We start from the raw sequence: 27940 nt of genomic DNA, 5'->3' as shown, positions 1-27940 counted from the left end.
ATAACATTAATCACCACAGTCTTGTAGAGTGGGTCACCTTGAGAAGAGCACAGACTTTTGGTAGAAGTAGCTCAGTAACCTTCCGGGGAGAGAGCTGTGGCAGGGGTCCTCAAAGTGGAGTCCTGGCCACCAGCATCTGCATCACCCAGGAACTAGTTAGAGGTGCAGATTCTCAGCCCCATCCCAGCAGTACTGAATCATAAATGCCAGGAGTGGGGCCCAGCAATCTCTGTTAACAGGCCTTCATCTGTGTGATTTTGATATACTCTAAAGTTTAGGAATCATCGAGTCAGGTGAATAAAACTCCTCCCTCTCTGGTCCTTCCTCTGATCTCCTGTTTGAGCTCCTCCAAGGTTGGACCTCACAGGAAGCCAGAGGCAGAAAACAGCTTATTGATGAGGGCACAAACATTAGCCTCCCAGGGCAGGAATCAGTGTGGGAGAGGGTAGAGAAGGGTCAGGAAAAGCAAGTGGAAGGTGTTCTGCTCCTTCATTATGGGATATATAGACCAGGAAGTACCTCACATAGACATAATGGTTCAAACCTTAGAGTAGATGAAATTGCCAAAGCAGAATTTAAGAGGAAAGAAAAGTGGCCCAGGTATAGAGCCTAAGTGTGTAATATTACAGGTTTAAGTGGTGGGTCGCATCTGTGATTTTTCTTCTAAGATCACATTATATTTTGAACTCTCACTGCTGCACTGAACTGGCTTTTTTCCGGGTCAAGACTGTAAGTCAGAGTCCTTAATTTCCCAAATAGACCACTCCCTCTGATGTATGCATGTCTGGCATATAAAGCGTATGCATCCCTATTTCATCCCCAACACATAGCTTATCTACCATTGTGACGCTCATCAGAGAATTCAGCCATGAATCAATTGCAGTCCAGCACTTATCAAAGTCTTCCTTGAGACATCTGGTCTTCCAGAGAGTGTGTCTAATGAGCAAGTGATTCCTCTGTGACTTTAAGTGTTATTGCCATGGTAAGTTATAGAAGCAGCATGTCAAATACCTAAGCCATATTATCTCAGCCCCTTGTAGAAGTGACTTTACTGAGTTAACATTTATGTTATACCTTCAGCTCACATGGGTTGCTGTACCAGTACTAATAACAACTTGAGGAGCTTTTCTATATCATTTATTGGTTGTTTAATAAAATCTTGTTGATTATGCACTTGGCACCAGTGCTCACCAGAGGTGGCTTTAAGACATGGTCCCTCATTTGTGAGAGTTGTTCACATTCTCACAGATGAGGCAGAAACACAAACAATTACATAATCACAGCATGTGATTAGAAAACAGAAGAAAGAGATGCTCATTTATTCAAGAACAGTAAAAAGAAAGAGTTTCAAGAAGGAGGAACTGGCCGGGCGTGGTGACTCACGCCTGTAATCCTAGCACTGTGGGAGGCCGGGGAGGGTGGATCACCTGAGGCCAGGAGTTCGAGACCAGCCTGGCCAAAATGGCAAAACCCCGTCTCTACTAAAAATACAAAAATTAGCCAGGTATGGTGGTCGGGCGACTGTAATCCCAGCTACTCGGTAGGCTGGGGCAGGAGAATCACTTGAACCCTTTTGTGGGGGTGGAGGTTGCAGTGAGCTGAGATTGTGCCATTGCGCTCCAGCCTGGACCAAAGAGCAAAACTCCATCTCAAAAAAAAAAAAAAAAAAAAAAGAAGAAGAAAAGAGGAGGAACTATTTGAAGTGGGCCTCGGAAGATGCATAGGAACTTACCAGCTAAACTAAGGCGATAGGGATGTGTTGGGAGGGGAAGGCGTTCTAGGACCAAGGAGAAGAACAATGGGAAAGCATGGAGATATGCCAGGAGCACAGTGGACACAGGAGAGAGTGTTTGAAGATGGGGCTGGATTGATGGCTGAGGGCTTTATGTTGTACGCCTGGGGGTTTGGGAACTTTATTCTGAAGGTAGAAGGGGAAAATTAAGGGCTTTGTGATCCCTGGATTAACCTGAATAGATTTGAGTGAATCAAGATTGGTATTTTGTAACTATTAAGTGAGTTTATTTAAAAAAAAATCAGTAGTCTTTATTTTTTAGAGAAGTTTTAAGTTTACAGGAAAATTAAGCAGAAAGTATAGGGAGTCCTCATATTGTATTACCTGCTCCACTCTCATCCCCAACACAGTTTCCCATGATCATGATTAACATCTTGCGTTAATATGGTACATTTGTTACAATGGATGAAGCAATATTGCTACACTATTATTGACTAAACTCTATCATTTATATTAGGGTCCCTCTTGGTGTTATATAGTTCTTTGGGTTTTGACAAATGTATAAAAATGTCATATATACAGCATTATAGTAGCATACAGAATAGTGCCTGCCCTAAAAACATTTCACATGCCATCTATTCATCCATGACACCTAGCTCTGAACCACTGGAAATCACTGATCTTTTTAGTGCCTCTATGGTTTTAACTTTGCCAAAACTTTATGTACAACGATGCATTGCTTAATGACAGGGATACATTCTGAGAAATCTGTCATTAGGCAATTTTGTCATTGTTTGAACATCACAGGGTGTACTTACACAGACCTAGTGCTACAGCCTACTCCACTATACACCTAGGCTATATGGTATGGCCTCATGCTCCTAGGCTACAAACCTGTATAGCATGTTACTGTACTGAATATCATAGGCAATGGTAACACAATGGTAAGTAGTTGCATATCTAAACACAAAAAGGTACAGTAAAAATTATAGTACTATAATCTCATGGGATCACTGTTGTATATGGGGTCAGTCATTGACCAAAACTTTGTTATATGGCACATGACTATACTTGGAATCATACAGTATGTAGCCTTTTCAGACTGGCTTTTTTCACTTAGCAGTATACTCAAGGTTCCTTCATGTCTTGTCATGGCTTGATAGCTCATTCCTTTATATCACTGAATAATATTTCATTGCAGGATGTATCACAGCCTGTGTATTCATTCATCTGAATGGGAGAAATTATAATTTTTCTTCAATATTCATAAATTTGCAGTTGGGAGACTTCTGCAACGAAAGACAGATTAACAAGAGAAAAACACTCAAGTTATTAATGCATTCAGCGTACATCTCACAGGAGTAAAGTAACTTAAGGCAGTGGTTTAGAGTTTAATCTTACATAAAATCTTCAACAAAGAGCGATAGATTTTAGAAAAATTACAGGGCAAAGGAAATTAGTTCCAGGCTTCCAAAGGTGGGAAAACTGTGGCAAAGTAAAGTACGCTCACATTCCTCTGGCGCCATCCCTAACTTTGTCAAGATTGTCTGCAATAAGGGGAAATTTACATTCTTTCTTTAGGTGGGATATAGGGAGGGATCAAAAGACCTTTTAAAAGTCTTTGTAATTCTTTGTTCTGCTTTTAGGTAAACAGAGGGAAGACAGAGAGCTACTCTGCATTTTACTTGTCTTCAGCTCAATAGTCCTTCATATTTTGGGGAGAAATATTCTGGTTTCCTTCATATCTAATGAAGAACATCTTGATTCCTTTCAAGTTTCTGCAATTATGAATATGGCTGCTATAAGCATTCATGTGCAGGTTGTTGGTTTTTGTTTTTTATTGAGGTGGGATCTTATCTTACTGTTGCCCAGGCTGGTCTCAAACTCCTGGCCTCAAGTGATCCCCCCACCTCAACCTCCTGAGTAGCTGCAACTACAGGGGCACACCACTGCTCCCAGCCATGTGCAGTTTTTTTGTGTGGATGTAAGTTTAGAATATATTTTGGTAAATAAATGGAATTATTATTGCTGGATCATAGGTAAGCCTATGTTTAGCTTTGTAAGAAACTTCCAAATTGTTTTCTAATCTAGCTGTACCATTTTATACTTTCACTAGCAGTGAATGAGAGTTTCTGTTGCTCCAGGTCCTCATCAGCATTTGGTGGTGTCAGTGTTTTGGATTTTGGCCATTGTAATAGTCTGTCGTGGTATCTCATTGTTTTAATTTCCAGTTCCCTAGACTGTTTTCATATTTTTACTTGCCCTTTGCATACCTTTGGTGAGGTGTCTTTTCAAATCTTTTGCTCACTTCTTAATGTGATTTTTTTTATTGTTGAGTTGTAAGCATTCATTGTATATTTTGTGTACCCATCTCTTATCAAATACATCTTATGCAAAGATTTTTTCCAGTCTGTGGCTTGTCTTTTCATTTTCTTAACAGTATTTTTCACAGAGCAGAAGTTTAAGGTTTTTCATTTTAATGAAGTCCAACTTATCAATTATTTCTTTCACAGGTCATGCTTTTGGTGTTGTATCTAAAAAGTCATCACAACACTCAAGGTCACCTATATTTTCTTCTGTTTTTTTAAAAAAACTTTTTATTTAAGCATAATGTACATACAGAAAAGCATACATATTGGTTAACTCACTGAATTTTCACAAATTCACCTGTGAATCAGCACCTAAACCAACAAATAGAATATTACCAGTATCCTAGAAGTTCCTCTCTAGGCACCAAACCAAATCCCCTTCAGTAGGCACCTAATGACATGGATTCCTTTGCCTGTTTCTTTTTAATATAAAGTGAGATCATGCAGTATATACTCTGCTCACTCAACATTGTGAGATTCATCTATATTGTTGCATGTAGTTGTAGTTTGTTCATTGCTGTATGCTGTTCCAGTGTTTGAGTATCCCATAATTTATCTGTGTTAATGGACCTTTGGGTTGTTTCCATTTTGGGGCTCTTATGAATAATGCTGCTAGTATATGACTTTGGGTGAGCAGATATACATATATGGTAAACATATGCACCTAAATTGGAACTGCTGTGTTACAGGTGATGTATATATTCAGCTTTAATCAGATACTTCCAGATGGTTTTCCAAAGCAGTTGCACCAATTTAAACTCCCATCAGCAAACCAATTTATTTAAAAATGTTAAAGCTTACTTTTCCCCCTAAATAATGATGCTCTAGGAAAACATCAACTAGGAGGTAAAAATGTAGATGAAGTCCTCACCAACAGAAAGTGCTCCTTTGAAAAGAGGCAAAGAAAGAGGTGGAAAAACTGTGTAAGATATGAGACTCAGCCCCAACCCAGTTAGAAATCCTGGGGGTAAAGAACACCTTATATTAGTTCCCGCTTATCTTCAGTGTATATGCTCCATTCAGACCCCCAGTGGATGCCAGAAATTGTGGACTGGACTGGACCCTAGATACACTTTGCTTGTTTTATCTGATAACCCAGACAACAACTTAGTGACTGACAGACGGGTATCCGCTATAGTATGGATATACTAGGTTCACATCCTGGGTAGGACAGAGCTAGACGGTGTATGATTGCATCATGCTGTTCAGAAAGGTGTGCAATTTAAAAATTATTAATTGTTTATTTCTGGAATTTTCCATTTTATATTTGGACCACAGTTGACTTGAGTAACTGAAATCATAGGTAAGGGGATACTGCAGTATTGAATATACTTGCCCCCTTAAGTACTTGAAGAAATCCTGTTGTTTCTGTTATTAAGCTAGCAGTTTGTAATCACCCTTCCTGTCAAGGCTATCATTGAGTAAACAATTGATTGGAGGATTGTGCTAAAGACTGACATCCATCTGGAGGTGAGGGTGGGGCAAGAATGGAGTGGAGATAGCAAATGCTCAGTCATTGGTTTGAAAGAATGTTAACACAGAACAGTTAATTTATACTTTGAACAACAGAGACACAAAATAGAATGATTTACAACAATAGTCCCCCTTAAGTAGGGGGCATGGACTAGATTTTAAGTATCTTCAGGACAGGAAACTTGTTTTATTCTGAATTGAATGGCAATACCTATTGAGTGTCTGGAAAGAAGTAATTACTAAATAGTCAATGAATGAATAATTAGTGAGAGCGGTGTGATGTATTAGGATTAAGAAAACAAATCACCATTTCAGCAGGGAGATAATCAAGGAACATATGTAGAAGAAAAATTTGGGGCATTATTTTAGTTAAGAGTTAGATAAGAGTCATTAATTGGTCCAAGATAGGTATTTGTTGCCTGCATGTTATGTGCAATTTGATGAGGAAATGAGAGGCTCTCAGTGGAGAAGAGCTGTTTGTGTGGTAGGGGTGGGGTGGGGATGGGAGTGGTACTTCATTTAGGGAAGTATGGAGCCAACATAGAGCACCAGTAACATCAGTCCATACTTTGCCTGAGCGTAACATTAACTAAACCCATTATGTAGCTTTACATCTGGCTTTGGATATACCAGTTTTAAAGAGAATGTAAAAATATAGAGAAATGTGGCAAAAGTGATAAAAAATGGATGACAAATGACACAAATACATCATACTTCTTATCATACTCAAGTGAGATGTTAAAAGCTTCTATGTATGTGACAGGTAAGATGTCTGTTAACAGAAGGCTAATGGTTGGCTTAATTATTTTTTCTGGAATAAAGCCTTTTTATGAAGAGTTTAGAGATGAACAGTTTCTTAGATTCATAGAAGCCCAAATAATAAGACAAGGAATTAAGACACAAAATATTTTTATCAAACGTAAGGAAAACCTTTTTGATTACCAGGATGATACGTTGGTGAAATAACAGGGAAACTAGTATTTTTGTCTGGAGACCATCAAGAAATGAGAAGACAATGATCAATTCTGAGCAATTGTTATGGACTGAATGTTTGTGTCCTCCCAAAATTCAAGTGTTGAAACTCTAATTTCCAATGTGATGGTATTTGGATATTGGGTCTTTAAGAGGCAATTAGGTCATGAGGGTGGAGTTCTTGTGATAGGAGTAACATGACTTTATCAGAAGAGACTTCAGAGGGCTTGCTTGCTCTTTCTCTACCACATGGAGATACAGTGGGCAAGTGTCCATCTGGAAACCAGGAAGAGAGCCCTCACTAGGAACTGAATGGACTGACAAGTTGATGTTGGAATTCCCAAACTCCAAAACTGTGAGAAATAAATTTCTGTTCTTTAAGTCACCCAGTCTGTGGGATTTTTGTTATAGTAGCCCATACTAAGACAGCAATTGAAGCACTTTTCTGCTTAAGAGAGACCTGGATAAGATGGTCACTCTGATGCCCAAATGCCACTTCACTTTAAGAAAAGCAAAAGTAATGTAAAAATTGAACATTAAGACTGTGAAATGTGTAAGTTGAACTGAAGATATGCTGACAACGTTTAATTAAATAACAAACTCTTTAAAGGCACTAAAGGAAGAATTTTAGAGTATGTCTGCTTCATTTGCATAAGCACTGCAATGTGAAGCTGTACCATATACTGGCTTTCAGATCAGTTATCAGCCAGTAAAAGTTGATATGATACAGTGGAAATGGCTTCCATATTGCCCATAACCCTCTAAACCATTGGCTTTTGCTGGCAACTGAGGCTTCTCTGCAAACTCCAGAACACCACTTTCAGAGGCAAATTCTATCAGCCTGATAGCATTTTCTAGTTTTATTTGATCTTGAAAAACATTTCATTATGTTTAATTTAGGGAAATGAGATTTCTTTAATTACTATCAGTAGCAGCTATTAGAGGCTCAATTACATTTGCAAATTTATTTTTAAAAGCTTTATGGTTTTCAGATAAAAATTTCAAGATCTAACTGCATCCATTAAAAGTTACTGTTCTTCCCTTTGGTACCCATGCTTCCAAGAGAGAAGGTGTGTTTTATAACACAAAATAAATAATGCCAGAAGCTGAGGATTTGCCTAAATGGGAGTTAGAGTCACTCATTTGGAAAAATTAGATATTTTATTAAATAAATTGGCTCATGAAATATGTTTGTAGATTCCTATCCTTTGGGGTTTCACATACACCAAACTCTTCCATGTGAAAGGTCAGGATGTACCCATGGGGAAGAGGCCGCTTACTAGCTAGGAATGTAGATGTTGCTCATCTGTATGCTTACCTAGCCTTGGTTATAGACCTACCGTGAGTTATATATCACCACTGCTATGTCTAGAGCAGTGTCTCCATGAAAGATTGTAAGGTGGGGTCCACATAACCTCTAATTTATTAGTCTCTTGAACACTATCAGTGATTTTAGAAGTGACTCCAATTTTATATGTTCTGGAGCTTATTCATATCATTCAACAATTATTAGCAATATGAAAGTCCTTCCCAGACTGGATATTGCTGTTTTGCTCACTCACAGTAGCATTAATAGGTTATTTTTCCTCTTCTAAAGAGATAAATGGAAAAATTTACCTATTGAAGTCCGGAGAACATTAGCACGCATGATGAGGTGCCCGTGACAGGGCTTTAGCCTTCTCACTATGATCAGAATGCCTCTCATCTGTGGCACATAGAAGAGCACTCTGTGCTTAGTAGGTATTAATATTTAGTAAACACTGGTTGATGTGATTAGTTCAACACTCTTCAAATCAGAAGCAGCTGTTTACTGTACAACTACAACCAGAATAGTGTTTGTCCGTCCACTTGGTGGCAATTTTGAGCTATTGCATAGAAGTGCTATCTTGGATCAAAAAATAGAAAGTGTTTTTGTGAAAAACTTTGGGGTCTGTTCATTGAATTACATCACTATAATACAAAACCACCTCTGTTGACAGGAAATATCACCCGCTAATAAAAATTGTAAATGCCTTTGTTGCTGTTTGTCATCGATATATACATGCAAGGTTTAAATGATTTAAACAATTGTTTCTTGAGTTCTTTTTTGCTAATAAACATGAAGGTGAGAACATGCCTTCGCTTGTTTAAGGTGTATGCACGTGAGGGCTTTTCTCTTTATTGTATTTGGAAGTGTTTGTTTTTATTATTCTCAACTTGCTTTAGCTTCTACCTGGACCACTAAATGCCTACTGATGGAATATAGGGTTATATGCGTTAAGAATTTGGTGTTTGTGTGGATTAGTATTGGATGGAGAGTTATACACTTGGTGCATGTTGGTGGCAACCTGATGTATGGTTGGCTGCTTGCCCCTCGCACTCACCATGGATTCTCACTGGAAGGTTGTATTAAGAGAGTGAACCATGTGATGAACAAATAATTTGAAGGCAAATGCTTATAAAAGCAAGTCACAGTTTACAGTGTGTAAAATAAAAGTCCCAGATTAAAAGATGCCTTGCATTTGGGGTCTAAAAGTACAGCAGCATTTTTTTAAGGTAGTAATGCTATTTAAAATTGTTCTAGAAGAGTAGTCTCATGAAACACAAAGTCATCGTTTACATGTTATACCACCCCTTCTCTCCCATTTTATCTAGATGTTGCTTTTTAATAACTTTATCACAAAAGAAGATGTAAATATGAACATGAGCAGTATGGTTGCAGAAACAATAATAAAGGACAAAAGCATATTAATTGTTATTCTCAGAAAGCTTACGATTCAATAGCTGTCTAATTTAATAAAGTCTTGTTACAGTGGAATGATTCAGCTGTAAGAAGCTTGTAGAAATTGTAATAGCACTGGAGTCAATGCAATCTTTTTTAATTCTCGGGGTGGTAGTTTTTCATGCTGTCCACTCTCAGGAAAGCTGCAATGTGCTGCAGAGTTGTTTGTCAATGCCTGGGCTTATTTTTATAAGAAAGTATTGATTACAGAGTGAAAAACATTTAGTTTAACAGCAATCAATGTGTAACAGACAAAAGGACGTCTGAAGTTTTGAAGTCTTTAAAATATGAACTAAATGCACAATCTGGAGAGTTAAGTTGTTGGTAAAAGTTACGACCCAAGGGTACACAAATTTTAGATTACAAACTTACTACTCTTCCCCTCCTAGGCCAGCTCAAATATTGGGAGGTAGAAGACTTAATGATTGATTGTGCAGGAAAATTAACTTATTTATTTATTTTATTTTGCTTTAAGTTCTGGAATACATGTGCAGAACATGCAAGTTTGTTACCTAGGTATACATGCGCCATGATGGTTTGCTGCACCCATCAATCCATCATCTAGGTTTTAAGCCCCACATGCATTAGGTCTTTGTCCTAATGCTCTCCCTCCTCTTAACCCCTGCTTCCTGACAGGCCCGGGTATGTGATGTTCCCCTCCCTGTGTCCATGTGTTCTCGTTGCAAAATTAACTTATTTATTAAATAGCACATAGTAAATATAAAACTTTTGGTAGAGAGAGAGAGAGAGATTTTTTATCTGCTACAACATGTATAATCTATGCACTACAGAGCCTTACTGTATATTCCAACTTGTTTTTAATAAATTAAATTTATTTAAATAATAAAATTAAAATTTTATTTCAGCATCTGAGAAAATAGAAAAGCATTTAAAGATGTTAGCATCTGTCAACATTAAATCTCATAAGCTCTCAAAGTATTAGAAACGAACAAAATGTTAATCTGTATGGCTAAATTATCATCTACCTGTATGTATATTATGACCAGTATTCAAAATTATCTAATGTTGAGATTAATTTGACATAAAATGTAGACCCTTTGTAAGCTGTCGAATTAAAGTAACTTGTATAATCTCTAACAACACTAACACGGCAGCACGTGACTGCAGAGCCTCTGCTCTCCCTCCAGTGGGAGGAACTCTGTTACTAATTGAGAATAAGAAGACACACTGGCTAATGGCTCAACACCAAAGGGTAAAATGTAATTCTATGTATAACACAACCCAGGTGCCTCTGTACAGAGATGTAATCACACAGGGATAGATAAAAGATTTGTTCCTACCACACTGACAAGCACAAATATTACATGATTTTCGGCACTGCTGAAAGTTCATCCTTTCTAGAAAACACAAACTTAATTTTTTCATTTTCGACAGTAGCTACAGTTTCATTAAGTTTTGGGGAAGACGTTTCAAATTGTTTTTGTTTCTTAACAGTGAGAAGACAGTTCTGCAACCCCATGGCTTCTAGAGAGTTTATGCATTTTGGAGAAAGGGAATGTCATCTCCTGGAAAATGAATGATTAGAATTGATTATTTTTTGTTATAGCTGGTAATCTTGATTAGGAGTCCACAAACTATGGCTGAGCTATTTCCCTCCCTACCTATTTTTGTAATAGTTTATTTTGGAATACATCCACACACATTAGTCTATGTATTATCAATACCTGCTTTCGTGCTACCAGGGCAGAATTGAGTCATTACAACAGAGACTGTGTGGCACATCAAGCCTAAAATGTTTGCCCTCTGGTTCTTTATAGAAAAATTTGCCAACACCTGCTTTAGATAATTCATACTTTACTAGCTAATTGTTGAATATGTGATAATCTTGGCCTAACAAGATTATAATATTTTTAATGGCAAAGACCATCTCTGTCTCTCTGTTTTTCAGACCATCTCTTGGATCTCTTCTATACCCTACAATCTCTAACAAGGTCCTGGAAAGGGAGAGGCTTAAATACATCAGTTGGTTTGCTGGCTGTGATGAAAGTTTACTAGACCAGGAAAGAAACACCTTTGTACCTGTAAAGAGAGGCAGTCAAGCCCTAGGTTCCTGGAATCAGATTGCATGGTCTCAAACCTTGCCTCTGTTATTTACTTACTGTGGCCTTAGCCTCATAATCTTAAAAAAAAAAATCTGGTTGGGAATAGTGCCAACTGTCTAGTGTTGTTGCAAGGGTTCAGTGGCAGCTATGTCAAAAGGGCTTAGAACACTCAGCCAGGGTTCATCATTATCATTCTTGTCTGTGATGCTGGGAAGAGTCTTTTTCTCTCTGTCTCTTATTTTCCTTCATTTTATTTGTCCTGAAATTACTTTTCTGACTTCTCTGTGAATAAGGAGGTGCACTTTAATTGTACATACATGTTTCCTTGTCTTACGTATCATCAGTAGGGCTGCTGGCACTAGCTGTAGTTCAGATTTAATGCCAGTGGCCACAATCTTATGAAGACATGGATCCTTTTTCCATAAAAAATAAGGCCTCAGACTTCTGTGTTATAGCAGTTGTGTTTTTATTTATTCAATACCTGTCAATACATCGTGTTCAGTACACTGAACACTTTGTAATTTGTGGATGCTTTGCAGTTCTTCCTGGCCTAAGAGGTGGAGAGCCTCTGTTGTAGGTATTTGCATGTGGATGAGTTATAACCTGTGTAATGGCACACTTCTGTAATGACACACCTCTTCTGATTGACAGTGGTACTAAGATGGCAAGTAGCTCTCACTAATTGGAACCATTTTCTTTGTGCATGTTGAATCTGATTCTCTGGTCATAAATTGTGAGAGTCTTAGCCTATATAAAAATGTACATTTGTGGAGCAATGTACATAACATTCAAGGCCTGGTTAAAAAAAAATGTTGTTTTTAATATTGTTGTTTTCTGAAGGAGGAGGCAAAATAAGAGAGAGAGAGAAAGTAGTTTATATGAAAGTTTTACATATAAATCTAACTGGTCCAAATGCAAAACTCTGCCAAATTCTTGAAAATTTGCTCTATTGTTGACTGCCTGGAAAGGGAGATTTCGGAGGATCTCTGAATCTTCTCTGTCTACAGCGACAAAGACTTATGGTGAGCTGGATCACCCTGGACAAATTGGTATCTTTTAGGACCTCAGTTGGACTTAGTGACCTCCAGCACCCTTCCAGGTCTACAAACTTTCATTTCCCTTTGATCATAAGACCTCTAGAAAGGGGCAGATATTAATGTGTCCATGTGGAAAAATAGCTCTTGCTGTGTTTAGTCAAGTCTGACAAAACCTTCCAGGAGAGACCACTTCTGAATGAGAAAGAGCTAAACATTGCCAGGAGTGGAAACTGGGGAGAGACCAGGAGATTACAAAAAGGGCACCTGAGAACACAATTTCTGGCACTCTATATAAAGTGCATACAAAAGACCTGCAGTCGTGATGTAAGCATTTCTTCTGTGAGCTTTTCTATACTCAACAACAGGCCAGGTAGGTATTCTAGTATTAATAGTAGTAACTGTAGCCACAGTGGCCTATCTTTTGTGAGTAGTATTTAGACCATGTGAAACTGTGTTTTCCATTTGCTTCCTCTGGTGACTGTGTCAATCATTGAGAAAGTGAGATTATCCGTTGTGATGTTCTCCTCCACTGATGGTTAACCAAGGGTTAAATATACTTTCAAAAGAGGCCCTCCAGTTGTCTTTTAAGAGTATATGTTTTCCCCTTCTGTAGATTAACTGTGCTCACTCAGCTCATTTATAGGTCTTTAATGATTTCCTCATAAAAATGATATTTCTGTTTAACTTTACCTCCCAGAAATAACACAAACTCTAATTCTTTAATATGTGGTGCTTTCAATTTCTTCTAACTTTGGTAATTGTATGAAATAAAATACTAAAGCATTGAACCAAAGCTTGTGATTAGTTCCACATTGATTTTTTAAATGTTCTAGCTGACCTTTTAACAGCATGATAAAATGTAAAAGTTTGCATTTGCTAACGAGGATAAGGGAAGCTGCTAAAAGTCTGTTTTAAAATTTTTAGGTTTGTCGTATAATCTAGGATGAAATAATGGAAGCTGGCTATGTAAAAACCAACCCAGTTGTTCTCAAGTCTTTGTTTAAAGAAATATTCTTGTTTAAAGAAACTTTCCACAATGAAATGGGAAGTGTGAAGGCATTCCTAGTATGTTCTCCAAATGAATAAAAAGTAGTTGTAAGAAATTAATCATTACTGAGGTCCTCTCTGGCAGATTTAAAACAAAAGCTTCAGTAGTACCTTGTACAGTTGGTTGTAGACATTATAATTATTCTGCTACTTTAAAAGAGTGCATAATTATAGCGAATACTCTAATTTCCAATACACATAATTATACCCATTCACTGAAGGGAGGAATATAAGGATTCCAACTACAGAATAAAAAGGATTCTTAGTCTGAATAGAGTTTTTTTTTTTTTTTCCATTCCACAATTCTATAAAATCTAGTAGGGTGAACAAAAAGAACAGTACAATGTACTATCCTTAAAAATAGAATTATAAATGGCTTTGTTTGGAAACTCCTGCACATCTTCTCGAAAGTTAAATTTTTGACTTAATAGTTATTGAGCGAAAGTGAATCATCAGTTAAGAGATGTGAATATGAAGTTGGGATTGCAATCCCTGGGCTGTTGGGAGAAGGCAATGGTAAGGGAAAGAAGATGACAGAGAGAGATGTATCTGTGGAGTTTCTAAACCAGAGAAAATCTCATCACATTATCCTCAGTCAGGATTAAGACTAAAAGTTGTTACCGACAGGAACTTTATAAACCTAGAGCTAGCTGCCCACTAAGGTCGTGGGAGGTCAAGAGGATTCATGTGGAGCTTAACTCAACAAGTATGTATTGAACATTCTGGAAAGCTCAGCAATATGCTAATATTCTATGGGGTTTTGTGACTGTGTTTGAGGCCTAATCCCTGCCTGAAGAAAAGTGTGCTCTTTGAAGAGACAGGGAATAATATATTATTGATTATAATATACATTAAAATTAATATATAATAATATATTTTTATATATAATTTGTTATTCATATAATCAATGTTAATATAACTTATTATATTAACAAGCTTACTTATATATAATATATATTATACATATCATTATATAATGATTAATACGTCATATGTATGTGAAACAGTTAGCAAAGACTGTGGCATTATATATTCTGTAAAAAGCTAAGTTATAAAGCAAGAGCACAAGTATGTGGGATAAACCATAAATTAGGCGGGCAGTGAAGTAAGAGAGACATCAGAGTTGAGGCAGAGCAGGTGTTAACCTTCATAGTAAATATAGCTGAAGTTCAAGACTAGAGTGTAGATGGGAGGATGAAAAATCTTGGAATCCTCCATAACAAAGAACGAGAGAAACATAGGGACCAAAAGTTTGAAATGAAAATGAAACTAGCCAGAGAATTCATTTGTTCTTCACCAATTGTTGTGGAGTACAGACAGAAAAGGAACAGAGTGGGGGGTAAAATGGGACATAGATCTGTAGCCATTCTGAAAGTGCATGTGTGGTTCAGGGTACAGAACTGGAAGGAAAAGTTGCTACAACAAAAACAAAAAACCTGAAATGCTGTGTCTTCTTTGCATAGAATATACTGTCTCCACAGAAAAGGAAACAATGTTTAAGACTTCAGTCAAGTATGAAGGCATTTAATAAAATCGACTTCGGAAAACTTTCAAGGGGATAGAATAATAAGTATCTACTGTTAATTGTGATCAGTTAACATGACAACAGAGAAAGATCTGTGACCAGGGGAGAAGAATGAGTCATTGACTTTTTATAAAAGGACCCACTGGTTGAGTAAATAAAGCTCTTTTCTAAGTCAAGCTGAGAATTGAGACTTTTGACTAAATAAACTCAAGGAAAAGATTCGGGTAAGGGAAAGAGAGTCTGAATTAGGCAGTTGACTATTGCTAACAAGCTTACTACCTACCTGGGTTATTACTCAATGTCTTGCTTTCCTTGGTCAGCCCCTGTAAACATCAGCTATTCAAAGACTTGAGAGGAATTAGTTTTCTGAGAAGCTTGTAGAAGTCACAAAGTCGGTGAGGCAGAAAACCCTGTGGAAAGGCCTTTTCCAACCCAAGGAACCATTGCTTATGAATGACAGTAAGGAAATTGTTCCTTTTATGGTAGTATCTCACTTCTAGAGTCCACTCTGAGGAAGAATTATCATCCTTTAGATTTAGATTAAACATCATTTAGATTCTGTCATTCTCCTCAAAATCTACTGATACTCCCAATCATTTCAGAATCAAATTAAAACCAATGCCTTTGGTGTGTCTATTTTATCACTCCTCTTCCTAATTGTGTAATGTCCAATATCATTGTTTTAACGTTGCCTGGCTCTCTTTAACCCAAAAACTGTGCCCTTTGCCTCTTAAATCTTCACCCACTAATTATCCAAAACAAGGATGCCAGTCACCTTCATCAATATTAAATGAAACTTATATTTTCACTAACCCTCAAAACATGTGTATACACACACACCCCACTTGTAGACATTGTATTTAATCTCTTTATGCCACTAATGTTATTTGTAATTGCTTATGCTTTTCCTGATATGGTTGTGGCTAATTTCATCGCTGCATAGAATGTGAGAGTTGAAAGGGACCTTAGCATTAGTGTTAATTTAGAATCTTACAGATGGAGGGAACCTTCCAATGATTAGAAGAGACACAAGAGGGAAACACAGATTTTCTTGTTTACAGGCCCTGGGGGTACGTGATATGCCTGAGGGCCACACGTATGGAGGTCTAGGAGCACATGTAGAGAGAGATCCATGAGCCAATGCCTTTACTGGTATCCAGGGTGTTATCCAAACAGGTTTCCTGTGGGGAATGTTAATTGGTGAGTTTAAAGCAACAGGTGTGAGTTCCAGGTGGTCACACTGTGACTGAGGGTTAGTCACTGTGGCATATCTGCACAGCTCATGCAGGGGGTAGGAGCAGCAGGGCCAGTCAAGCAGGCTGTGTCTAGCTGACCCGTAGCAAGCAGCTGGGTAATGCAGATATCTGAATTGAACACATTGAGGAACTAGGAGTGTGAGTTAGGCGTACAACTGGAAACTCTCCCAAGGATGACTGAGCCCTTCTTCTGGTATGAGAGAATCCAACTTATATTTAAAATGGAGGCCAAGGCAACATAAAATTATAAGAACTTACTACAGCAGTTTAGAAGTAGGTCCAGAGACAGTAAGTATATTTCCCAAGGTCACTTAGCAAGTTAATGGGAAGACAGAAACTCTAGCCCAGTCTGTTAGCCTCATGCCTTCTCTACTGTAGGAATCATGATGTGAAAATGACACTTAGACTGATGAAAAATGTGAGAAATTGATCAATATATAAATTTTCATCCTATTTTTTTCTGCTGTAGGATGATATTAAAAGCAAAACTGTATTACTTTGTACTGTGAATACAGTGTTACCATTTTATTATTCATTTGTAGCCCTAGTTGATAAATAATAACCGTTGACTATGCAACAAACAACTTACTTTCTCTTGGTAGGATCCCAAAATTTGTTGTAATTTTTTCCACCATGACTTTATAATGCATATCAATCTCCATGTGCCAGACCTTTGTGGGATATGATGAGGTTTCTCTTCGAATAATCGAATCAATCTTTTATTCTTTAATTCATAGTAACCCCCCTTTTTTTTCTCCTTTTTTTCCTTTTTGCCTTTGTTAGATGCCTACGCACACCACAGTACCAAGCATTATCAGTACCAGCTCACACTCCTTTCCTTATTTGGAAAGAAGACTAACTTTCTAGCTCATTACAGACACCCCTTCCCCTTTCCCTCCACTTTCTTTTACGTGCCCACCCTATCTAAAAAAAAATCAAACATGCAGCCAACCGAGATTAGATTGTACGACCCGACCTCAGCCAATGGGGAAAGGGTACAGGGGCAGGACTTGCGTCAGGAATAAAGGCTCTCCTGCCCCTTTGTTCAGGTGTGTTCTCATGGCAACTGGCCAAGGAGGCACCCCTCTGCGCAGAAGTAAAATTGCTTTGCTAAGAATCCTTTGTTCGAGTGTTCAATTTCCTTAGGATTTTGAGCAGTATTCCTAACACCTTCATTTTATCTTGCTTTTCTTCACAACCCACCCTGGAAAAACTCCTGTCATCAAGTTCACATCTCTATCCCTTTGCTAAGTAATAAGCACATATATAATCTTTGTCTAAGAAAATTTAGTCATATGGGGTGCTTCACCTGTGCCATTTCTGTTTTAGAGCTCCTGTTAGCATTGAGGACATTTTTAAGATCCGTCCAAGTGCCCATCTGTCTTACTTGCCCTTGAAATTTCTACTCTCTACCCCACCCTTCTCCTCTTCTGTATTTCTTTATTTCACCCTTTCTCCTTTCTTTTCCAACACACACACACACACACACACACATACACAAACCAAGCTCTGCATCTTTTTTTAGTTAGAATAAAAGCTTTGTCTCTCTTGGGTGATGTTATCAGCACTGCAGATATAAACTTGGCTGTTTCTATCCTTGCATCTCAAAATCTGATTCTGATTCTTCTGTTACAGCCAAGAGTACGGGTTTTTAAAAAATCAATTCTCAAGTTCCTTATCTGTTTCTCTGCTTCTAGGATGACCATATCTTTCATAACTAATGGGGATATTGAATTCAGAGAGCTTTATGGTGAAACTATATTGCAATATGTGTGCAAAACAAAAACAAGGCTACAATTAGATGTAATAACTATAGCTTAATTTAGATCCATTTCATACTGGCTTGACAGAGTTGGTTAATAGAGTTTTCCCATTAAAAACTAGTTTTCATGAAGACATTAATTTTTCTGCTGATGTGTTTGGCTTATGGACTTCTGAAGAAAAAACACAAGTGTCAATTTAGATTCTCAATAGGTAGGGAGAGAATTAAAAGGATTGTTCTGGGTCTCCGTGTAATTCTTAAGATGTTTGAGTGCACGTTGGATATTGTTTGATGAATATGCGGAGATACCTGTGACTGGGCACATTTTCTAGTTGGTAGCTTGCTTCTCAGTTTCCACATTTCTCGAATGAGCTCATATGTTTTTCTATCAATATACAGGAATATCATTGAATCCCTTTGTCCTTCTCTAATGGCCTCTATTCATTTCTTACCTTAAGATCCTCTTATTATTCAAGAGTACTAATGTTTTCCCCATGATTCTTTGGTCATAAAGTATGACTCAATTCGAATATTATCTTTTGGACACATTTCAGGAAATCCTTTGAAACAGTCATATAGCGATTACTTCTCAATTATCATGTATCTTCAGACATCAAGCCAGCATAGGACACCTGAGATGAGCTGGTACCTCATGACACTCAACGAGGCAGGACTCACGGAGGGCTTGGAGCCTATGTGGGACGTGCCTCTTGTTATGCCTGATATGTTTCGTCAAATATATGCCACATAAGGTGGTGCTAGAATTTCCAAGCCAAATAAATTCCTCTTTCTTTTTCATATTCTTAGAGTCGTCTTTAACTCTGGCAGTATTATCACCCACTGATATAATGAGAATCACCAACTATAATTAGACCTAGAATAGAGGTATTTATTGGCTTTCCATATTTGAATCAAGTGTTAATGTTTTAATTTCATTTTGAAGTTTTCTCATACCATACATCAAGCCATCTGTTTGAAATCATACTAGGAAATGAGAATAAAAAATAATGTATTTTAGGGAAGGCCAAACACAGGGTTATATATATTCTAGATGGCATTTGTGATTAAGTTATCCTCTCCATTCTTACATCAAAATCATATTTAAAATGTGTTTTCTTTCAAGATTAATGTATGATCTGCTTAGACACACATTTTTGAACTTTTTGAAATATCTATGATTATCTTTTATATGTAATGGTTATTAAAGACAAATGTTATACAGAGTTTATCAAAAGTAGCTGAAGTATATTAAACAATATAAGCTGTACAATTTTAGTTAGCCATATTTTATTTTTATATGGGACTTTTGAGTTTTTGAAGTGCCTTACCATACATTATTTCATCTATTATTCACAATGATACTATGAAATTGGCTTGGATGAGTTCACCGTCCCCAGTATACAGAGGAAACTGGCTTAAAGCAGTTAAGTTTTAAGTTAAGTGGCTTGTTCAAAACCACTTCTCTAGTAAATGATGTGGTACAAACTAAAAGCTGGTAGCATTATTTAATTTATTATATTTATTTTAAATATTTAAATATTTATATAAATGTTTTCCCATTCTATAATATAGCCTCTTAGTTCTTTCTCCATACTGTAGTCAGAATGAACTTTGCCAAATCTTAAATCATCTTCCTCACTTGATTAAACCCTCGGTAATGAGTCATCATTTTACCCAGGCTGCAGTCCCAAATCTGTCATGTCATGTTCATGGTCCTATGTGGTCTATCCCTTATTCTTTTCCACCTGCATCCCATGCCACTCCTGTCCCCTGGCTCACCAGCTTCCAGCCACACTGGGCTTCTCTTCCTCCCTCCCTCCATGACAAAGGACTTTGCACTTGCCGCTCCCTCTGCCTGCAGTTCTGGTCCCCTCTCTTCACCTGGTAGCACCTGGTCATCACAGAGGTCTCAGTTTCAATGTTTCTTTCTCAGAGGCCTTCCCCTGACCTACCAAACAAAATCAGTTTCCGTCACTTTCACCTTTCAGCAAACTCTTAATTAACAATCAATTTATACTGCTGTATTTATCTGTGTGATGTTTATTTAGCACCAGCCCTCTCCATTAGTCTGTAAGTCTAATGAAGCCAGGAACCATGTCCATTTGACTCATTGTTGGTTTCCATCTCTAGTTCAGTGTTTGGCACATAGCAGCTACTCAGTAAACATTTGTGGGCCAAGTAAGTAAACGACTCCATGTTGGGGGTACATAGCTGCTTTTACACGCACAGTTCTCTATTAAATTAGGGAATTATCAGAATCTATATAGATTTTGCGTCATTTCCTTGAAACATGCACGTAGAAAGGACCTTTTGATACTTTAATGATTTAAGCAAGTTTTACAAAATTACCAGGAGAAAAGGTCAGAAACATAGATTACCCAGGGAAGTGGAGGAATCTCCTGCATTTGAGGTTTAATCAGAGGATGGCTCAGTTTGAGCTCTGTTGCTATGTGTAGGCTGTGAGGTATAGACAAGATCATTCTGTAGAACCAGGAGGAAATACCTGTCTTTCTCTTTGTATGTTTGATTCTTTGTCTAGAACTTAACTCTTTGCTCGTGTCCAAATAGGAAAAGTATTTTGGAATTCCACTCTTGATTCGGACTTCTTTTTCTCCACCATGGTGTCCAGTCAGCTCTGGTATAACATGTGTGTTACTGAAAATTACTGCACTCTGTAAAACCACACAATGAAAACCACAAAGCTTTTGGGGGAAACAGGACTATGGGAAAAATACTCAAAACTTTGTCAGTGACACACTAAAAACAAAAAGGTGGGAACCTAATACAATTGGTAGCCATGTGTTCAGTGGTTAAAAAATACATAAATACTACAATAAATATGGTGCTTTACCTTGAAAGAGTTTTTTGTGGAAGTGGATATCAACAGGGATGCAGTTCAGAAGTTACTGTGAAGTGGTGGAAGGAACGCTGTCTGAAATTGGAGGGGAAGGTGTAACGCCACATGTGGATAGTTGTGGCTCGTAATGCACAGGGTGGACTGAGGTCTGTTTGAAATATGTGTTTTATGTGTTTTGATGCAGTTCAACTGGGTGGAGTTTTCTGTGTTCACCTAATTTTTCTCATGAATGAAATCAGGCAATCGGCAAACCTAAGATTTGTGTCATGCTGAAATTTTTTCATAACATATCAGTTACTTTGGAACAAATTAGCACTTTTAAAAGAAATGTTACAGTAGAGCTGACAGTAGTAGGGGAAAAAAGTGGGAGACTTAGGGTCAGAAAAACTCAGTTCTAGCTCCAGAGCTGCTATTTCTAACCATGGAAACAGAGCAAGCTTCCTGCTTCTCTTTTCAGTTCCCTACCCTTATCTTTAGATTCAGGTGATAATAACCAGTATTGCTGAATTGTTCTGAAGACTGAATACAGTAATGAAGGTGGATACATTTTGTAAAATGTAAAATATTCTCCAGATTGAAGATATTTTTTTGCAGAGTTTGCTCATTTCGGAGTTAGAGACAGCAGCTAATGAATAACATAGAGTTGAAAGTTAACCCACTCACAGCTTTTCTTCAGAAAAACAGGCAAACCTACCTTTTTACTAATAACAAAGCTCACCTCTGTAAAGGGAAAGAAGAGCCTGTTACTGGCAAGTTTTGTTGAACATGTGTGTAATGTCACTGCTTAGACGCAGCCTTTGAGCCGTTGTTTGTGTTCCTGGTGCAGCGATTTGAGAGCTTTGCTAAGAGAAGCCAAAGAGAAAGGGAAGAGGTGACGAACATGGAGCATCTTGCTCGAAGAACATAGGAGGAATTGAAAGGTTGTGATTGAGGAGCTTTGAAAATCGTCATGAGGCTCTCCTAGGCAGATGTCTTCAAGCCATCCCAGCTCAGTGGCTCTGCAGAAAGAGAGATGTTGCTATGGAAATGTGGTCCTGTCAGATTTGTAACCCAGATTTCCATGATATTGTCCTCTACTTATTGCTCTTCAGTACCTAGTGGCGTTGTGTAAATAACATCAACTGTTCTCCATCTCTCATTGCCTTTCACGCTTTCTGCTGTGAAAGATCCAGAGCCAACATTTGGGAGACAAATTAAAATTACTTTGGGGATAGATCAATTTATATCCAGAATATAGCAAATACAGAAAAAAAAATAGCCAATCTATTGATACTATATTTTTTCTATGTGTAGCCTGTTTTTAAATTTGGGTACAGGCCAGGCACGGTGGCTCACACCTATAATCCCAGCACTTTGGGAGGCCAAGGTGGGCAGATCACAAGGTCAGGAGATCAAGACCATCCTGGCTAACATCGAGAAACCGTGTCTCTACTAAAAATACAGAAAATTAGCCAGGCGTGGTTGAGGGTGCCTGTAGTCCCAGCTACTCTGGAGGCTGAGGCAGGAGAATAGTGTGAACCTGGGAGGCGGAGCTTGCAGTGAGCTGAGATCGTGCCACTGCACTCCAGTCTGGGCGACAGAGAGAGACTCTGTCTCCAAAAAAAAAAAAAAAAAAAAAAAGTTGGGTACAAATCTTTTTCATATTTAGTAGGTGTGGATTATTGTCAAGTTTTGATGGATTAATAGAAATACACCTCATTTGAAGGGAATATATTTTAGTAAAAAGCTTTTGCCCTCGTAGTCTTAATTCCTTAGAATTTTCTCTGTGTTACCAGGGTTTTTGTGTGTGTGTGTGTGTGTGTGCGTGCTTTTTTTCTTTCATGTTTTAAAAGGCATAAATAAATTGAAGAGAAAAGGTTATTCGTGTGGAAAAGGTTCTCTCATGATCATGTTTTTAGGACTCTTTAATATGTCAGTGAGTGAATCTATGGAGCATTCTTTACTTTTGAAGGAAGGAGGAATGCTGTTTTCTCTGCAAAACTTTACATTCTTTTTTTTTTTTTTTTTTTTGAGATGGAGTCTCGCTCTGTCACCCAGGCTGGAGTGCAGTGGCGTAATCTCGGCTCACTGCAACCTCCGCCTCCTGGGTTCAAGCAATTCACTGCCTCAGCCTCCCGAGTAGATGGCATTATAGGCACCCGCCAACACACCTGGCTAATTTTTTTATTTTTAGTAGAGACGGGGTTTCACCATCTTGGCCAGGCTTGTCTTGAACTCCTGACCTCGTGATCCACCCGCGTCAGCCTCCCAAACTGCTGGGATTACAGGTGTGAACTTCACATGCTTCGTAGCATGCGCTTTTGAACTATTTAGCGTACATTCTTTTTTTTTTTTTTTGGCCTGTTTCTGGAATCAAAGCACTATCTTCCAAATTCTGTAGTATTGGTGACTTGTCCATGTTTCTTTTAGTCTAATCAGTCAATAAAAAGAGGAATGTCAATTGTATATATAACCATAAAGAGTTTATTATAGTAAAATATATGTAACATGAAATTTGCCATTTTGACCATTTTTGTAAAGAGTTAACTTTAATTAACCCATTTATCTTCCACAACCACATTTTTCTTTCTTTCCAGCGCTTCCAGAATGTTATTTTCCAAAGTGACAGAATAAAGATTTGATTTTAATTTTGATTTTAGTTTTTCTGATTTCAGTAAAAGTAACTGATTATGGGAGTTAAAAGTAGACCATCAAAAATTCAGGCTTGAGTAAGCAAAAGGCCAGCTTCAGAATCAATAAGCAAATATATTTCCAGCAGTACCGCGTATTAGGTAATGTGCTAAAAATGTAAAATCTATCTGCACATAAGGCATCTTGAACAAATATTTATCTAGGTGGAGAATTATGATAAATTCACATGAAAAATAACAGTAGAAAAAGTAAAGACCTAAAAGGTGGTAAAGATAGTAGGCGATGTTGGAATTCAGGGAAGGGAGGAAATGCAGTGATGAGGGATAGGTTGTAGAGGACATGGCTTGCAGCTGAGCCTGGAAGGAACCCTAGGCTTTCAACTGAGAGACCTAGGGAGCTTTTCACGCTGGAACAAAGGTACAGAGGCAGGAGGATATGTAAGTATTTTTAGAGGATCAGGATTCACATCTAGATTCTAGTCTAATATTTCTTTCATGATCCTCAGAATGCCTTTTTTCTCATGAGTTAGAGCTGGAGAAAATCTGTCGTTGCTATCACTTCCTATGAATATGCCACATGCGATGAATCATATTTAATCCATAGTGCATAGTACACAGTCATAGTGTTTGGTTTATTTCAAAACAGAGGTCACTGTTTGTCTTCTTTCCTTTTAAGTATGTGTGTCCCTCATGATCAGACATTGCATGTATGGTTTTCATCATAGAGTGTATATCCTGTGTACAAAATGCTCAGTTTAGTAATAGCAGTAACAATAACAGCATGGCATGCTTTTTAAAAAAGGCAACAACAACAACAACAACAATACAAAAACAAAACAAAAAAGACATTAGTGTAGCTGACTCAGTGCTATCAGGAGGATCTGAGCTGTGTGCTTTTTACCAGTTCCAGGAATGAGTTTGTGCTGAACCATCAATTCTGTGTCATCCAGTTCCTCTTTCAATCCCTGATACCCGTTCGTGAGATGAGCTAGTTATCTAGGATTATAAAAACAGTGGGTGGCTTGGCCTAGTTTTATATCTGAAGACCTAACTGGACAAAATGAAAAACAGTTCTTGAGACTCACTCTCATCAGCTTCACATTCTAATTAACTTGAAATTTTCGGTCCTTCTATAAAAATAGTAATTTTCTCTTTCAAGGATATACCAGAGATGGAAGAGATGAAATAATTCTGAACAGGTAATAATCTTACTAATTATTATCTGACTTATTGTGCATTCAATAGTATTTTTGGGTCATAGTTCTTCACAGGATGCTCTCTGGGTTAGTGGAAATTATTCAAGTGTTAGAATTAAGTCACCTGGGACTCAAAATCTATTACCTTCTGGTTTATATGACCTTGCACAAATTACTTAGGTGTCTCTGATCCTTGGTTTCTTTGTCTATAACAAGAGATTAAGAATAGGACCTACTTCGTGGGGTTGTTCAAAGGATGAAATTCATATATATAAAGCTCAAGTTACCACTTGATAACCAGCTATTTCTTATTTTTGTCATAAACACCTTCCTAAAAGTCATTCCCTTTGTGTCTTTTATAGCATGAGAAGCTGATACATGAACTGGAAGAGGAGAGACACTTACGTCTTCAAAGCGAGAAGCGGTTGCAGGAGGTGACCCTGGAGTCTGAGCGCAACAGAATTCAGATGCGTGGCCTGCAGCAGCAGTTCTCCAGGTATTGTTCTTAGCTGAGCAGATTGCTTCCTGAGGTGCATCTCTCTCTGCACCAGTAACACCTTGGATTGAATGTCCATTGTGTAAGCTTCTGTTGTGTTTGATGAGCTAATTTACCAACCGTTTAGACCTTCTGTTCTGACTAAAGCATCCTATGGCATCCAGACCAATTTTCTGAAACTTTCCATTTGCACCTGACATGATCTTTATTGAAACTGATTGTCTTTTCTTTCCTGATGGCTTCCCTAAGGGTCTTCAAGTGAGTTGTGGTGGCTTTGCAGCCTGTAGGCTTGTCCTTTAAAAGGCCAGCCAAGAGGATGAGATTTCACTGGTCAGCGCAATCCTATTTTAAGACAAAGAGAGAGTATGTGACTCTAATGATTCAATAAACTCTTCCTCATTGCTTAGAGGAAACATTAAGGAGTAGTAAAAAAAAAAAAAAAATCAGTGAGTTCATATCCTTAAAAAGATATCACTAGAACACTTGAATGTGGCCAGGCACAGTGGTTCACACCTGTAATTCCAGGACTTTGGAAGGCCAAGGTGGGCGGATCATTTGAGGTCAGGAGTTCAAGACCAGCCTGGCCAACATGGCAAAGCCCCATCTCTACTAAAAACACAAAAATTAGCCGGGCATGGTGGCAGGTGCCTGTATTCCCAGCTACTCGGGAGGCTGAGACAGGAGAATCACTTGAACCCAGGAGGTGGAGTTTGCAGTGAGCCGAGATTGCGCCACTGCACTCCAGGCTTGACAACAAAGCAAGATTCCATTACCAAAAAAAAAAAAAAAAAAAAAAAAAAAAAAAAAAAAAAAAAAAAAAGAGAGAGAGAGATCACTAGAATCTCTCTTTCAAAGAATTTGAAGGGAAGATTCTGAAAAAGTAGCTCCTAGATTTAATTCTAGCAGCTGGAATCTTTCAGTTTCCAATTATAGTTAATATGAAGGCAGGTGATGGTTCAAACTATTATGTTAAAATCCCTTCAATTCCATGGGAGGAATCCCCCAGAAAATTGTGCATTTACAGCCTTGGGACCAGTTATAGGCACCTTGTGAAGAACAATCTGCATTCATTTCTATACTTCACCATTTATAAAATCAGGAAAATAATTTGTTTCACTTTTCTCTCCTGAGATTATCCCAGGCAGTACCCATGTTTGAGAAGTTGCCCTAAAATCCTCATGAGAAAACTGTGTGGGTCTTGTCTTTAACTTTTCACCAGGATTTGGAGAACACTGTGACTGGTGATAAATAATGTAGCTTTGTCATTATGAAGTTTTTGTAATGACAGCTTAATTTTTAGATGTGTTGCAGGGAGAGAACAAACATAGTTGAGCCTCCAGATAATTTACCTCATTATGGCCAATACTGTGTATGTGCTTCAACTTTGGTGTAGGAGTTCATGGAGGAACAGGACAAGAAGGATGGATGACTCCTGTGTGGTCAGCATTATAATTTAACGCCCTGTTCAACTCCTCAAGCCCATGATAATACACAGGTGCTATAGAAATGCACCAATCAATACCTTAATAAATGCATGTCCCACCCCTCATAGGCTATTACTTATATCACCTTATGCTCGATTTTTCATTCAGTTTGATGGCAACTCTCCCTTTGTGTCTCCTAACCAACTTAAAATAATAGATCCACCCCTCCAAAGTGAATTTAAAACAAGCACTGCTTGGTAATATTGTTTGTTTTAATGGCGCAGGAAAGGAGGAGGCAGATCTTGCTCTCCTTGCACTGTCTAATTGAGATGTCTCTATATTCAAGCTACTGATTTAGGTGGCAGGAGACACATGGCATAGTAAATTATATTCATATGATGCTGGGTCATCTGCTGTAAATCAGATGCCAATCCCCTACAGATTTAAGTTACACAAGAGCCAAGACTACATCCTAGGCTGAAAGAGAAGATAATTATGTGTACAATAAGTAGTGGTTGGTTTTTACATACTTCTTTTGTGAAGGATTTTTATCCTATTATAATTAGTTTTCTCGTGTAAAGCATCATTGAAACTGAAAAGTTCAAGTCCAGTTACAGCCAGAGAACTAATGTAAATCAGTAAAAGACATGGAGGGGAAAAGCATATGTAACAGATAATTACACAATAATTTGAGTAGACCTACTGAACCATTTCTGATGGCCTTTCACAGTTTAAACTTTGGTTTTTAAGATATTTCTAGTTATGTTTAAATAATCTTATTATTTGAAACATTCTCAATATTATAGAATAAGCCTTTATTGCATCACCCTTGGACCGGGTTAACATCCAACATGGTCATCTAAATAATTTCCATAACATAAATTATTCTATTGAATTAGAAACCTTTATATTCATAATTTTCTTCTTTTTTTCTCTTGGGTCGATGAGTTCATTTTGTGCGTGATGTTATCTGGGATGTGGAATTACTTTTGAACATTGTTCATGGGCTGAGGTTACTTTTAAAAACTAAGCTAATAACCACTTTCTCAAAGAATGTGGTGTGGCTTAAAATAAAAGGTAGATTTACAAAAGGGCTGATAAAATAAAAACAAAATAAGCTCATGAAAGGAGAATGTGGCAAGTTATCACCTTCACATAGCCCAACAAGTTTTCTGAGTATGAGCATGTAATTTAGCTCTAAGATTCCTGGCAGACAAGGTCAAAAGAAAAAAAAAACAAGTAATATGTAATTATTATCTCATGGCCAAAGGCTACTACTCCTTAAAGAGAGGAATATTATCTCTGTTAATAAATTTGTAATACAATGTATCACATAGAAC

At 37.7% G+C, this 27940-nt stretch overlaps 1 protein-coding gene across 24 annotated transcripts in view; it reads left to right on the top strand.

The window, feature by feature from the left end:
- Nucleotides 1-27940, top strand: part of NCKAP5 (NCK associated protein 5) — a 993533-nt gene that overhangs the window by 507655 nt on the left and 457938 nt on the right. For 23 of the 24 annotated variants that reach the window (XM_054549292.2, XM_054549288.2, XM_054549290.2 and 20 more), the window contains one exon: nucleotides 25043-25176. In XM_054549292.2, coding sequence (XP_054405267.2) covers nucleotides 25043-25176 — 134 coding nt within the window. Of the gene's footprint in view, nucleotides 1-25042; nucleotides 25177-27940 lie in introns of those variants that run through there. The other variant, XM_063712751.1, reaches the window with a different exon arrangement.

Source organism: Pongo abelii, chromosome 11 (assembly GCF_028885655.2).
Source record: "Pongo abelii isolate AG06213 chromosome 11, NHGRI_mPonAbe1-v2.0_pri, whole genome shotgun sequence".
NCBI lineage: Eukaryota > Metazoa > Chordata > Mammalia > Primates > Hominidae > Pongo > Pongo abelii.
Note: the sequence above shows the minus strand (reverse complement) of the source record. Positions and strands in the feature narration are given on the sequence as shown.